At 37.6% G+C, this 16,718-nt stretch overlaps 1 protein-coding gene across 1 annotated transcript in view; it reads right to left on the bottom strand.

Moving 5' to 3' along the window:
- Positions 1–16,718, bottom strand: part of Cntnap2 (contactin associated protein 2) — a 2,252,040-nt gene that overhangs the window by 893,378 nt on the left and 1,341,944 nt on the right. The window contains exon 12 of the mRNA XM_085840650.1: positions 1,421–1,540. Within this exon, the coding sequence (XP_085696776.1) occupies positions 1,421–1,540 (120 nt within the window). The remainder of the gene's footprint in view (positions 1–1,420; positions 1,541–16,718) is intronic.

The following is a 16,718-nucleotide window of genomic DNA, read 5'->3' on the forward strand; positions in this document are numbered from 1 at the left end:
TAACTATATTCATAGTTTAACTCAAAGTAAAACTATTTTAAAATATTTACTTATGTGGGTGTTTGCCTGCAAATATGCATATATATATATGTATATATATATATATATATATATATATATATATATATGTATAGTACCTATGGGAGTCAAAGAGGGCATCATACCCCTAGGTCCTGGAGTTACAGATGGTTGTAAATTTCCTTGTGAGTGCTGGGAAATGAACCCAGGTCCTTTAGGAAAGCAGCAATTGGTTTTAAATACTGAGCTGTTTCTCAGGTTCTAAATGGTAAACTTTTAAGAAATTACAGTGTCTGGGTTATTTTTAGCTTCTGGCTATTATAAATAAGGCTGCTATGAACATAGTGGAGCATGTGTCCTTATATCCCTCAACAGAGGAATGGATACAGAAAATGTGGTACATTTATACAATGGAGTACTACTCAGCTATTAAAAACAATAAATTTATGAAATTCTTAGGCAAATGGATGGATCTGGAGGATATCATCCTGAGTGAGGTACCACAATCACAAAAGAACACACATGGTATGCACTCACTGATAAGCGTATATTAGCCTAGGAACTTAGAATACCCAAGATACAATTTGCAAAACACATGAAACTCAAGAAGAAGGAAGACCAAAGTGTGGATACTTCATTACTTCTTAGAATGGGGAACAAAATACCCATGGAAGGAGTTACAGAGACAAAGTTCAGAGCTGAGACAGAAGGAAGGACCATCCAGAGACTGCCCTACTGGGAATCCATCCCATAAACAACCACCAAACCCAAACAATATTGCATATGCCAGCAAGATTTTGCTGACAGGACCCTGATATAGCTCTCTCGTGAGGCTATGCCAGTGCCTGGCAAATACAGAAGTGGATGTTCACAGTCATCTATTGGATGGAACACAGGGCCCCTAATGAAGGAGCTAGAGAAAATATCCAAGGAGCTAAAGGGGTCTGCAACCCTATAGGAGGAACAACAATATGAACTAACCAGTACCCCGCAGAGCTTTTGTCTCTAGTTGCATATGTAGCAGAGGATGGCCTAGTTGGCCCTCAATGGGAGGAGAGGGTCTTGGTCTTGTGAAGATCATATGCCTCAGTACAGGGGAATGCCAGGGCCAGGAAGCAGGAGTGGGTGGGTTGGGGAGCAGGGCTGGGGCGGGAGGGAGGGTATAGGGGACTTTTGGGATAGTATTTGAAATGTAAATGAAGAAAATATCTAATAGAAAAAAATTTCAGTGTCATAGGTTTTCATGGTATACATTTCAGCATTTTTGCCTAATAAGCCCAACAATATTTAATTTCTTAGATGTGATGAGAATACAGCACCAGAACAACAAACAGCTCAGAGAACTATTATTTTCAACATACAGAGAAGCCATCCTCATGAAACATAAATGTGACATAGTTACCTGTCATGTTGCAATAAACCTTTAGAGGCCCCAGTGGTCCACTGCCATCAGGATCTATCCAGTAGTAATTTGATGTCTGGCCAAGGTGTTTGTATGCTTCACAGGAGGGCTCGTAGATGGCTGGAATGAAATATTCCACATGAGCACAATACAAAACAAATGTCTCCCCAGCTCAGAGCCCTAGTTCACATGCCCAGCATTCACTGGCTGCTGTGTAAACATGTCTTCCTGCTAGAGTGAACATTCATTTTTCTCTAAACTTTAATTCATGACTTAGTGGTTTCTCTATAAGCATTTCTGACCCCTGAATCTACTTATATGACTGTACACTTGGAGAAAGGATCTACCCAATCTGTAAATTACTAATAATACATGTAACATATGTTTCTATTGGAGCTCATGACCTTTTAATTCATAATCATTTGTAGCCATCATAATATTAATATAAGTTCCTTTATTTTGAAAGACTGTAAATAATTGAACTATCAAGTAAGATAAAGGAGATCTTTCTCTCAAGTTTTGTATCACTAATATAAATTTTGCATAAATTGTAGGTAATGTATAATCTTCTTGTGGTTCAGACAGAAGGAACACTGGCTTCCTGATTCAGTTTCTTATAGGTGCTTTAATTGCATCAAATTGAGTTTGTGTAAAAAGCTTGCATTTGCATTATAGGCTCTTTTTCATTGTTTTTTCTTTTCCTTTTCTTTCCATGTCTGTGACATACTTTCTTTTTCTTGAAGAGGCTGCACCTGTTTTTAGAAGTACAAAATGGACATTTATATATTGTCTTGGTTGTATGACTCTCAAAAAAAGCTATTAAGAGAAGTTTTGGATTTTTTTCTTTTCCCCAGAAGGTTTAAACTAGCATTCATGTGGAACATGAATAAACTTCACACAGGACAAGCAACTTAGCACAATTCCTGGTGAAAAATCTGTTATCTGGTGCATCCCCTGTACAAACTTAGAAAGTGTTGTTGCCCAGTGCTCCTGAGACCTGCTGTGTGTTAAATTAGGAAATAGGGAGCCTGAGTCTGAGGTATCCTCTGTTTTATCCTCTATCAAACTTCCCTGTCCCTCTTCACAGCTTTCTCTAACCAAGGATAATAGACAGTTTTTACATTTCATTATACCAATGCATTTCTTTCATTATACCCATGTTACCATATTCTGTCAAATGATTCTATAATTCTTTGGTTGATTGTGCTTTCTTTTTTTCCTTCCTTTTGCAAAGAGTTAACACAAAAGAGTTTCTGTGATGTCACAAGGTAACACCTGTCTATGCAAATATGGCTGGATACAGTCCAGATTCAAGACCTTTGAAGTAGGATTTGTTTGTTGATTATGAGGTATTGCTTATGCTTCAAGTGCTGTTGGAAAAGGATGTGGCTAGAAAAGGAAGCAGAACCCATTAATCATTGCCCCAGGATAACCATTAATAGGTCCACTTTCAATCTCTTAAGTGTCTACACAATAAACTACATATTTTCTCTAATTGTGGATGCCATGCCAAGTGAAACACTGTAATAAAAGGCTGGAGAAAATGTTTCTAAATGTTCAGCAGGAGGATGCTATAATTAGATGTAGATGTAGTTTTCAAAATGAAAACTCCATGTAGTAAATGGTAGGTTATAGGGGACTGTCACTGCTATTGGCCAGTTGAAAGATGATTGGCAGTTGATCTAAAGCAGTGTAGCCAATGATAAAGTTGGTAGGACTAGATGCAGCTGTTCTAAAGTGAAGATGACATGGAGGTCGACAGAATAAAAGTGAATAGGAATAACTGCAGGAATTATCATATCTATGTTCCATTTATTACAGCCAACTCCCTCCTGTTTTCCCTAAGACTCCTTTTCCAAATTCATGTCTTTTTTGGGGGGGGTGGGGAGAGGGATTAATAGGAAAGAGAATGTCACATAGGATATAGCAACAAGAAGCCCAGCCTGGCTTCATTTTTTTTTTAATTCAGATCATATTTTTAAAATTTTATTTTGTTAATTTAATTTTTTTCTCTTTTTAAAATTAGATATTTTCTTTATTTACATTTTAAATGTTATCCCCTTTTATAGTTTCCTCTCTGAAAATCCCCTATCCTTTTCCCCCTCCCCCTGCTCCCCAACCCACCCACTCCTGCATCTTGGCCCTAGCATTCCCTTATACTGGGGCATAGAACCTTTACAAGACCAAGGGCCTCTCCTCCCATTGATGGCCAACTAGGCCATCCTCTGCTACATATGCAGCTAGATACATGAGTCCCACTATGTGTCTTCTTTTGTTGGTGGTTTAGTCCTCAGGAGCTCTGGGGGTACTGGTAAGTTCATATTGTTGGTCCTCCTACAGGGCTGCAAACCCCTTCAGCTCCTTGGGTACTTTCTCTAGCTCCTTCATTGTGGGTGCCTGGCAAATACAGAAGTAGATGCTCACAGTCATCCAATGGATGGAGCACAGGGTCCCCAATTTCTTTCTTAACCTACTAAATCCAGTTAGGGTTATCCAAATATGCATGGGTGTTGTGACATCCACTGGAGTATGGAAAAACCACCAGTAGCCACATCCTCATTAAGGAATGACTCTCTCTGCTTCAGAAACTATCTATACCAATAGCTCTCCAGTAAAGAGTGGGGTCTACCCCAATGAAGGAGCTAGAGAAAGGAGCTAGGTACTTACCTAAGGAGCTAAAGGGGTTTGCAACCCTATAGGAGGAACAACAATATGAACTAACCAGTACCCCCCCCCCCCCAGAGCTTGTGTCTCTAGTTGCATATGTAGCAGAGGATGGCCTAGTCAGCCATCAATGGGAGGATAGGCTCTTGGTCTTGCAAAGATCATATGCCCCAGTAAGGGGAATGCCAGGGCCAGGAAGCAGGAGTGGGTAGGTTGGGGAGCAGGGTGGGGGAGGGTATAGAGGACTTTTGGGATAGCATTTGAAATGTAAATGAAGAAAATATCTAATAAAAAAAAAGAGTGGGACCTAGAGATCTTCTACTTCACCTAGGATGGGAATTTTGTCTTGTGAAGGTATTATGCAACGAACCATACCTGATGTGTAATTGTGACTGTGCTTCCTGCTTGCTCTCTCTATTTCCTGTTGACAGATGAAATAAATGTGACTTCTCAGCTTCCTTTTCCTTTCACCATGACTTCTGGGTTTTTATGAACATCTATCTCTCTAGATGCACAAATACTTTCTTAAGTTGCTTTTTGGTCATGGAATTTTATCACCTCAGTAACAAGTGACTAATTCAGGGTGCTGGAGAGAGCTGTGTGTAGGGAGTGGGTGATGGATTTGATCAAAGTAGCACTGCATGCATGCATTCAATTTAAAAAAATGAAAAAGTATGTGGTGCCTTTCTTGGTTGAAGAACAAAGATGAGTCATCCTGGAGCTCACTGGAACCTTCCTCCAAACTTTCTAGCTTTTATAATATGGGCATTTCTATGTAGACAGTAGGGTCTCAAAAGCTAGCTGTAGTCATTACCAACTTTGGACCTTGGATGCTGCAATACCTAGTTTCCAGACATGATGTGCCTACTGGTACAGCAGTGGCACAATTGTTATGAGATTAAACAACTTCTTTTCGAAATAATCTGAGACCTCCTCTGAAAGATACAGTCCCACATTATAGATTAGCCTAGATAATGGCTAGGGAGCCCATATGCTTTAGGAGTGGTTCTATTAGATTTGTTTTGCTAAATGGGTACAGTGTCAAACAGCCTAATATTTTTGTTTATAACCGTAGACTAATCCTAAGTCAGTCTTGATCAAAGGACTTTCTTTTTGCAATGAATGGTTATTGATGGAGAAACCACAGCTATTTAAGATGTTGGGAGTAACTAATATAAATGGTGTTCCTTATCAGTATTCAGCTTTAAACAGGATACCTGCATCAGTCCCTCCATGGCTCAGGAATTCCTGAAGAGGTAACAGAATGAAAGGAGACTCCAATGCAAGAATATAAGAAAACAGAGATGAGGGCCCTGATACTGTTTGTATGGACATGGCATGGCCTCGGCACTAATAAACTCATAGCAGCTACAGATGCCTTCATGAGCTTTCTAAAGAAAAAACCCATAAGCATTCAGACACAGATGTGGGAGGGATGACATCGTTGTCTTCAGTGATGTAGTCACTGGTGAGTTATGCATGCACCAGTGCAAAGCTCCAAGTCCATGTCTGGGCCGACAACCCTAGTTAAACACAGTGGTTCACAGAGTCAATATACACAATGAAAACAACAACAAAATACAACAAAGTGTTATGAGGACTAGGTGGGAGAATGAAGTCTCCATGGCAGTGAAAAGAAGACAATTGAAAGTAGAAGAATGAGTATGGCTAGAATGCCTCAAATACATATCTGAAATCAGCAAAGAATAAATTAGATTTTAAGCACCATATGGTGCGTTTTACTAATATATGTGATATTGTGTCACAAACCATCTTCTATAAGTATGGAAATGGTTCTAATTACAATAGGTCTTTCTCAGCATGAGCAACTCACCAATGTCAAACCTGGACTTTGATCCAACAGACTTGTTAAGCAACTTCCTGTGGCTCATGCAAAGCTTTTCTAGGGTTAACTCTACATACAGAGTCCTCAAGTACTCCATAATGTCTTAATATAGACTCTCAACTGAGGAAGAAACAGTAAAGACCATGGATCTGAAGTCAAACAGACTTAGATACACACACACACACACACACACACACACACACACACACTATGGAAATGATCAGTTAACCTCATTTAGTCATGCCTGCAGAAGATATGTTATCCTGGTCTCATAAGGACTGGAAGAAATAATCACCATCTACCACTTAACATGGTGCCTGAGGCATGCCAAGCTTTTAGTGGGTAGCCCCACAAACACTGGTTATATTATTAACCTATGGATTACTTCCTAGCCATCAGTCAAATTCTTCCTTCTTAGGGAAAGTCTCCCCAGTGAACATGTGCATTTTGTAATAACCCAGAGCACTGTTTATCTCATTGCTGTAATACCTACTTGGCAGTTGGTTCAGAAACTACTCAACTTCTTCCCTGAAAATGCCTTTTTATGAAAATACCTTTCCTAAAGTGTTATGATTGGAAAGTGCTATTTTCTTTATTCCATATATTGTAGCATAATAATAAAAAGATAGAACTGAACTATCTGCAGATAACTGTATTTACTCCTTGCTCTATTTTTATTTTGATGGAGTATTAGGTGGCTAATCAGAAGTGTATGAATATTTAAGCATCAGTACATGATAATGTGCAAAAAACTTCTTATCATATTTCTATGTAAGGATACAGGCATTTGAACTTTTGCTCAATCAATTTACTAGGAATAAATGTTGAAGCCTTTGGTTTTGTAGGAAATTCTTATAACAAAAAAGCCTTTCCGGTTTTGTTTTTGTTTTTTATTTTCCAGTCTAATAATTAGCCTAAAACAGGGTACTCTTGACTCATGGATGCACACTGAAGCCAAGTCCTTTTCAAATTGTTGCATGAGTGAGAACCATGGAGAGTTGATTGCAATGGGGGCTCTGACATCACTGTAAGGAGCTTAACTAGGCAGAGAATTTGCAGCTGTAAGAGGCTGCAAAGTGAGCTAGCACTGCAGGTCTTCAGACTGCATTCTGAGAAGCCTGGATCTAATCTTAAGACAATCAGAACTCAGGCAATAAGGTCTGATTTTTCATTTGTACTTGAATGCAGAAAACATAGGTCATTGACAAGTAATATAATAAAATTTAAATACAATGAGGGTGGAATAGCACCTTACTTTCCTCTAGGTAATAAAGAGGCATGAAACACAAAGCTATAAATAAAAAATATCATTTCAAGTATATGCTTGTATGACTGTACTGATAAAAATCTTTGGACGAAAATATTGTGGCTGCTTTTGAGCAACAAGATTAAAGGAGATGTTTTTAAACTTTTCTGCATTTTCCAAATCTTTTTGTAATATATACCTGTCAATTTATGTGAATTTGAATTTTTATGGTACACACCTATCTGTGTACATGTGTGGAGCATGTGCCCTTGCATGTGTGCATAGAAGGCCAGATGTTGACATCGAATGTCTTCTTCTATTGTTACCTACCTTATCAATCTATCTGTCTGTCTATCTGTCTATCGTCTGTCTGTCTATCTAAATGCCAGAGTCTCTCTCTGAAATGGGAGTTTGAAGGTTCAAATAGATTTGCAAACTACAAGGATCCTCCTGTCTTCACACCCTAGCACTGGAGTTATAGGTATGGAAAACTATCACACTAGCTTTTATGTGGGTTCTGGGGTCTGAACTCAAGCTTTCATGCTTGTGCAGCAGGCATATCACTAACAGAGCTATCTCTCCAGGTCCTGTGCATCTGCTATTTTTTTTTCATTAAAAATACACTTTCAAAATGTGCATCTGGATTCCCGACACTGAGATAAAATGGCCAACAGCTGTGATGTTGTAAATTTTTCATTAATTTTATAATCTCAATAAGTAATTAAGACATTTTCATTCAAACCTTTCTGTCATTTTCTGTTGTAAACTTTCCTCAATCTTCAGTTTCCCCCAAGTGTAATATAAAAGCAATAATACCTCCTTAATTTGGGGGGGGGGGTAAATGAAATAAGACCCTCTGTAAACTAAAGAGCATGAGGCAGAGTTGAATTCTGCCAAGAATAAGCAAATAAGGGCGTTTAGGTGGCAAGTCTCAGCCTGTGAACACTGTGCCAGGTCCAGTCCCAGGAGGGTTGTATGATTTTTGCCAATAAAACTGCAGGAGGCAACAGAGCATGCAGCTAAAGGAAGCAGCCACTGCAAGGAAAGCAGCAGCGGAGGTATCATCAATAATCGATGCTGCAAGTAGACTGCTGGGGAACAGGAAGGTAATGGGGCTGATGGCAAAACAAATAGACTCATCAAGCCTATCGATCTATCGGGGAAGTAATTTTTCTTTGTTGCAACTCCGAGTGCCAAATGAAAGGTCTCATATTATTCCACATATTCATAAATAAATCTCAGTTGTTCAGAAATACAACTGTTAAGCACATCAGATGGAATTTTATAGTATAGGAGAAACCTGAGAGAGACAAGTCCTAAGTATTGTTTGCATTTTCATAGAACAATGGATGCATTCTGTCACACCATATTGCATGTAGTGGACAATGATGGAGAGATTGTGTATTAAGTTTCCAATGGCTTGTGTAACAGATGGCCACTTACTGACTTAATGGTACACTAATTTATTATCTTAAGTGCTAGAGATAATAGTACAGCGAATAATAATGATATGTCCCTGGTTACAAGTTTGCAGTGGGGTTCTTTGGGCTACATTGAAGATACTGGCAGGATTTCTTCTTAGTATTGATATTCAGGGTGGGGGGATCTGTTTCCATGCTCTTTCAAGGTTGCAGGGGCAGGGAACATTTTTGGTACACTATTTCTATGATGATTAACACTAATTGTCATCTTAACAAGATACAGAATCCCCTTGGAGACAGCCTCAGGCATATGGATGAAAAATTGTCCAGAATATCTTAGCATCTGGGTCTGTCTCCATAGGCTCATATGTTTAACATTGTCTAGATTAGGTAAACTAAAGTAGTCAGACTCCTTTCAATTGCAGGTGATACCATCCCATACAATGGGAGCAAGGAGCTGAGTACAGACATTCATCCATCTATTTTCTGATTGTCCTCACAATGTGACCAGCTGCCTCAAGCTTTGGTTATCATGATGAACTGTCACCTCTAAATGTGAGAGGTGTAATGTAAATGTAAATCTCCTTTACATTTGCTTCATGTAGGGTATGTGTCACAAATATGGGTCAAGTAACTTCCACAGTCCCTTTCCCCATCTTCTCGGCCATCCTCTCCTGGTAGAATTGTCTTCATGTTGTCTTGTGGCAATTCTCTCTTCTATTCCTTCATCTCTTTTTCTAATTCTTTTAAGGACTCCCTAGATAACATAAGCCCTACTCAAATAATCAAGAATGGGCTTGAGAAAGACCATCACAAAGAAAGCCTCTTTGCTATATGAGGTAATTTAGTCATAGGTTCCACAGGCTAAAACTTGGGCATCTTTTAGGAGATCAGTATTATTCTTTCAACCACTACTGGTTTCAAGATGAAACCCCATAGGTTTATGTGTTCCAATAATTGATCACCAGCTGATAGTCTTGTTTGGGGATGTAATAGAACCTTTAGGAGGTAGGAATAACTGGATGAAATGGGTTACTGGAGAATGAGTCTTAGGATTTCCACTCTGACCCTTGAAGTAGTCAGATTTCTCCTGCTTCATGTGCCATAGCCACATGCTGCTTCTCTTGCCTTTTCTTCTTCTCTACTATGATGGATTGATACTCTCTCAAAACTTCAATCACAATAAACATTCCTTTATTAAGTCTTTTTTTCCCTTGTAATGTGTTTGGTCTCAGCAATAAAAAAGAAATTAGAACAACAATACAATATGATGATGATATTTAAAGAGAAACATTTACTGAGCAACCAAATTATTCTCAGAGAAAGAAAATGCCCCCCAAATATTAAACAGGACACTAAGGAAAATAGATGAGCAAAGTTCAAGGTTTGTATTGAAGTTTAAAAGCAAAGAAAGATGTGCAAGCAGCCACAGAGTGGTCACATATTTACTATACACATATACAATGCTGGAGGAATCTGGTTCAAAGGTCCAAAGAAGAGAGGTTTACTTTAGTCTAAAGGTACAAAAACTTTTCATATAAAACATGAATACACACAAAGTTGTTCACATGGGACACTTTGGAGTGGGTGACATCAGTGTACCTTGGTCTCTGGGTTTCTCCTTTTTCTAATCCATTCCAATCAATAAGAACTATCTGTTCTTAGTCTTATTTTCAAAGCTAAGGCCCTCTAATTAGAAAAAAGATATTTATCACTCAAATTTGAATAGAGAAACCAAGTTTTACTGAGCCTAATTATTCCTGTGAAGGTAAGTATTGAGGTTTGTGCACAGCCAAGATGGAAATCAAGAAAAGCAGCAATGATGTTGGGACCTATAACCATGCAAACTCTCTAATTCTAGGACCATGCAATTATTTTTAATTAGCCCAATGTAAGCTTCACAATAGCTAAGTCCCCATTAACACTTCAATATTAACCTCATATGTTCTCTGTCTCTTTGGATTTTGTTTTTAAGCCTTGAATGATGCTGAGTAAACTATATGATTTCCCCCAGGAGCTATCTTCTCATTATTGGCAAACAGTTGAAGATGATGGTAGAGAGTGTGGGCTCACACACATATACTCTTCATGCTAATATTTCATAAGATCTTTCCGTAAATAAAATTTCCATATGAAGCACTATTCATGTAAGCCCTGTAATGAATCACTTCCCTCATCCATGTCTCAGAGGGAGTGTATAATTTAGAGGAAAGTAATAGAATGACAATTTTTTGAGTTTTCAATTAAAAAAACAATAGCTTATAATTTTCTTACTTAATAAGTCCTTCAGAGATTGTTTTTGAAATCAAAGCAAAATCTACTTTAGTTATTTCACAATTATTCCTCCTTTCTGTACTTTTAAATCTGACTTTGGCCTTTTTTTTTTTTTTTGATCTGCTGTAAGTTCCCCTATCATTTACAGTAGCTCTAATGTAATGTTTTATAGAAAGCAACGATCCATACTTATAGGATAGTGATTGTGAAACAGAATTTTTTGTCTCTGTCACTGTGGCTACAACCTTTCTTAGTGACATTAATATCCATTTTTGTTATTCTTCTAGCTTCATCCCATTAAACACTGACTTGACTCTAATGACCAAACCTGAATAAGTCTAGTGATTTGATTCACTGTTAGAGTTAGAATACAGAAGACTTACAAGTGTGAGGAAAACCTACAAAACCCAATGATAACATGACAAACTCATGCTTTTTCGATTGCCATAAGAGAACTCAGACACTGGTCACCATTTTCAAAGGTGTTACAAAGGTTGCCTATACTGTGGCCATGTTCCACACACTCAATGTCCCATTCCTAGCTCTTGCTTTCTCAGCCTCACTCCCATTGTTGCCAGGTCCCTATGGTGAGGCTAAGAATGAACTCAAAATATGTTAGCACTTTTATTTACTTCCTTCACTGTAATTTTATACTAAATAGGTCCTCCCCAATTGTTATATCTAATTAAGTGATTTACCAAAAACTCTATTAATGTGGTATTCATTTATTGTACTGGAAAGAGAACAACTAAACTGCCATAGATTCTTGCTAATATATGGGCTAGACATGTTGGTAAGAAGAGTGTAAGATTTGTTAAATGTTATAAACATATATAAATAAAACACTCAGAAACTTCAGATGTAGGATCTGATGTCTTGATATAGGACAGACAGAAAAGTAAAGGCTTTTATGTGTGAAATTACTGTGCACTAACTCGTAAATGATGAGCAACGTTTTATCTCAAGCACTCTCAGACCTGGTAAGCATCATCACTGTCTTATGCAACTTCAGGGATGCTGGCCATGAACATTGCCTTATGTACCTCCAGGGATGCCAGATAGAGAGTGAATCTTTTGTGTACTGTGTGGAAGCTTCACCTGTCAATAAAAAAGTCTATGGCAAATGAGCTGAGGCAGGAATAGATGGTAGGACATTATGCAGAAAGAGAGAGAGGGAAGATGTTGAGATCAAGTCAGATATGAGGAGATTCACCCAGGAATGTTGATGGAGATAGACTTATGAACCTGAAAGAGAGAGGTAACCAACCACATGGTAGCATATATATTAGAATAAATGGGTTAATTGAGTTATGAATTAGTTAAGGAATAAGAAAAGGCGTATGGCCTCAGCATTGATTCATAGTCAGTTAAGTCTCCTAGCTGTTGTTTGGGGGAAAAAAAGAAGCTGGGTAGAAAAACATGAGGTTACAGATGGTTCCAACTACTCCAGGTATCACCACTGTCACACTTTCAAGCACACCACAGACATCTACCCCTGGCTTTTACTAAGTCCTCATCCTCTGTGATTTTTGACAACCATCAGTCACTGTTGGCCACCACTCCTCATTGAAAGTTATCTTCATTTCCTTTGCCTTCTTACTTGATTTCCTCTCTCCCATGAATGCCTTGTGTCTTATGCTTCTACTTTCCTTCCTGGGAGAGAGGAAGAGATAGTCTTTGAAGGCTTCTCCTCAAGATCTCTTTGTCATCTGCTCAGAACAATTAGTTACTTTCTGTGTGAAAAGTACATTGCTTATAAACAGCACAAGGATTATTTAGTCCAATGTCACTGAGGAGGAGGGCCATTTAATTGTCATTGTTGGAGAATGGTATAGAGTGAGGCCTGAGAAAATGATTTTGAGGAAACAACAGATTTTTAAAATTTATCTGTGTATATTTTCACTTGTGTTGAAGAAAGAAAATGGGACAGGGAAATGACTCAAGTAGTCTTTAAAATGCAGTTGAATTCATTTAAAATTAACAAAAATGCATTTAATTTAATTTAAAAGGAACCTATTTCTGATGAGAAACTGCTAATTTCAAATGCTAGTTTTAGCCATTCTGAATCAAGTTGTGTGGATAACTCAAATAATAAAAATTGTAACAATATTTGAATTCTAATTAATGGCTTTAAAGTATTCTACTATAATGTATCCAGTTTAATGAATGATGTGACACAATTAATTTAAATATCAAATAAACCCTTCTGAATTCAGTGGAAAAAAATAAATAATTAAAATCTGTGAACACTGGAACAAGCTGTTTCCCACAGTAGAGAGGGCTGAATCTATTCTTTGTCTTTGCTCTATAATTTCCTCAGTCTGTAGCTCAGGGTCATTTGACAGTTTTTCCTGCAGAATCTCTTGATTGAAGAGAAGGTGTTTCAGTGGGCAATATTCAAGTTTCCCACTGACTGAGTACCCAAGATTTAGTAGTTCATACAGTGTTTCAACTGGCCCTACTTGAAGAATCTTTTATTTGTTTCTATTGTGCCTTATCAATTACCTAACCTTCAGTATAATGATTAAGTTATGATTCATCTACCTTGAACGTAAAGAGGTCTTATGCATGCTGTCATGGACTCTGTGAGTTCATATGTGTAATTGAAATGTTATAATCTAAAATATTGCTTTCTTGTAGTTAACTATGAATATTAGGGGTGGGAGAGTTAGTTTTCTTTAGAGGTAGATCAAAATACTCTGGTAGATGGTCAGCCTCCCAGTATTGTATAGGCAGCATGAACTATCCTGGTTCAGTTTTAAAGTACAATGCCAATACAAAGTTGAGTGTGAATGGCATAGGAATATGAGGTGTATCCAGGAAGAATTGGGGGAGAAAGCTGAAAATAATCAAATTATAGTACATGAAATTCTTAAAGAATTAATAGAATATGTACAAAAAGATTTGGCTGGTGACTTTAGAATTTTTTCAGAAAGTCAAATAAGGTTTTAATACAAGTGATCCAGTTAGTAGAGAATATTTGCCAATGGGTTAAAATTCAAAAATTTGGAAGAAAGGCAACTTTGTCTTGCTCACAGATTTATAATCCCTTCATGTAGCCCTTATTTCAAGCACCTGATGTTATTATGACTATCTTTCTTAGATTTCAGAATAGATGTTCAGTGCACTCATGACCATGGTAACCACTCATATTACAATGGAACTCAAGTGTACGTGTCACCAGTATTTGAAAAAATGGCTGTGACCTAGTCATGTTAGGCTTTAGTGGCAGAAAGAAAGAAAGAAAGAGAGAGAGAGAGAGAGAGAGAGAGAGAGAGAGAGAGAGAGAGAGAGAGAGAGAGAAAGAGAAAGAAAGAGAGAAAGAAAGAGAGAAAAGAATTTCTATATTGGGAAAGGCAATTGCTGTAGATCATGATTAGAAAAAAAAAAACAAACAAACAAGTTAACAGTAGGAAAGCATATCCAGTGTCCAGGAGAATAAGTGTAATAGGCATTTATGCTTCTCTATTTGCTGTTAATTGTCAAGGGAAATTGGACTATCCATGGGTGGTCAACCACACAATAATCAGGAACCTAAATCACCTGTAGGAGAGGTGAAACACTGTAGACTCAACCAGTTGAAACACTGACTGGGAATAAATTTGTGGAAAGTTGGGTCATATCAACTGTTGCTTTAGATTCAGCTGCCACAGTGGACAGTGTCTTTTACTTCACAGATATTTTGTGTGGAATCTTTGTAGAAAGTGCTGGAAACTGCCTTTAATGTCACTTTACAGACTTGTTGAAAGTCATAAGTGAGTACATTTTGTATGGGTGGACTGTTTCAGAGTTCTCTTATGATCCAAACTATATTCTTTTCATCACACTATATATACTATTCATTGTTCTGTTGTTATAGCAAATTCTTCCTTGGATTGGACATTTATTCTCACAGAAATAACACTTGCCATGTTCTCCTTGCTTTTGTTTCAAGGGTTCATTAAGACTAGATATAGAGTTCTTCCCAACAACCCAACCAGCCTCTTGCACATGGATAGCAGAAATGAAACAAGTCAATGCTTTTGAAACTACCATATGATATATGAGTGTGACTCTTGGACAAAGTGATCGTAGTGATTTACGATTCTCCTCAAATTTCTCATGGGGCTGAGTACCACTCTACCACTTGTGGACATGTTCTGTTTCATAATGCATCTTTGTATGGGATATTTCTTTTCTAATTAATTTTCTCTGATGATTATGCTTCTAAATGATGAGACTAATATTCTAAGAGATTTATTAATCCGGCTGGCCAGCATGAGGGAGAAGCCTGTCCCCCAACAGTAGGCCATCATTTGCAAGAACAATGCTTCTCTGCAGCACCTATGGTTATTGCCTCACCCATTTTTTCAGTGTTATTTAGCTATGACCAACTCAAAAGTGACCTGAACAAGTCCTTTGTTTAGAAAAAAAAAAAGAGCATGAAAAGGTGAAGAAAATATGAAAAGAACCTCTTCTTAAAGAGATGAAGTATATGACAGGTTAGGAAGCAATCTTAAATGATCAATGAGAGTTAAGATAATTAGACTATTGTAGTGCTTGGCAGTAGTCATTGTGCTGGGGAGTTATAATTAGGCATCACTGCTGTGCTAAGGCAGTTTTGGAAATTAAGGTATCAGCAGAATTGCATGCTATAGTCAGCTTCTCACTGTTAGAATATCAAAGTCCAAGTGCACCTGAGCTACTGGATATTGTAGAAAGGCTTCTTCTGTAAGAGATGGCATGCTGCTTGGTCATAGGCATTCCCATTACCAGAGCCAAGGTGCTGTCACCATGCTTGAGTTTTCTATTACCCAATTGGCAACTGGATGATTTCAGCTGAGTCTCTGCTCACTAAATGAAATAACATGTTTAAGGTATCTAACGGTCTTCTATTGCTTCACCTTCAATGAACAGAGAAAGGCCAAATCCATTTCAATCATTAAGCATAATATAAGAAGAGAAGAAAATATTCTTTTAAACTGTTCTATGCATTCCAAGAGCAAATAGAACTATATTGAGTGTAACCAGAGTTTTTGAATAATTCATTCTCTGCTCAGCTTACCTTACTGGATACAATTGAAAATTGGCCATATTGATTTCTTGCCCAATAAATACTAAGACCTCATTTATCTGACGTCATTTGGGGATGAAATGATTATAGTATTGTAGAGTTTCAAAGCTGGAAAAAACCTTGGAGATTATTTAATCTAGCTCCCTCATTGTAAATAATTATAATAATTACAACAACAACAACAGCTGTGTGAGGCTCCCTGTGTTTCATATTCCGTTCTCACTGTTTTGCAAGCACTATGCCATCTGGTTTTCAGAGTAATCCTATGAGGTAGATACTTCTCTCTCCATTTTACATTGAAAGAAAATGAGGCCTAGGGAGAAGAAAATACCAGAAGGCTGCATCACCTCAAAGACCCACAACAGCCTTGTATTTGAGCTCAAAGATCTGTTCTTGCAACTACATTGTTCTGAGTCACAGATGTCCTCTGTCTCACTCCTTCAAAGTAACTTACTTCCTAGCATCATGACAAAACCAGAGCTCCAGTCTCCTGTTCTTATACACCCCCAGCTTTATATACATATTTGTATAAGCAGATCCTTTGCATAAATGCACTGTGTTCCTTTCTGTAATCAGTAAAACTTATATTTTACTTATGCTTTTTAGTGAGAAATCATACTGGAAATTATATATTGCATTGTTCTGCCTTCTTAATTATACTACATTAAATAAAATTGTCATTTGTTGTTGACTCAGGATTCACACTCACCTACATCAATTATTGTATTATGCTTCAAAACATCATACTATCTCTAGAGGATCCCAGAAAACTGTTCCATTAACTTGCATTTCCC

The sequence above is a fragment of the Mus caroli genome, unplaced genomic scaffold (assembly GCF_978045245.1).
Source record: "Mus caroli unplaced genomic scaffold, Mus_caroli_1 scaffold_7, whole genome shotgun sequence".
NCBI lineage: Eukaryota > Metazoa > Chordata > Mammalia > Rodentia > Muridae > Mus > Mus caroli.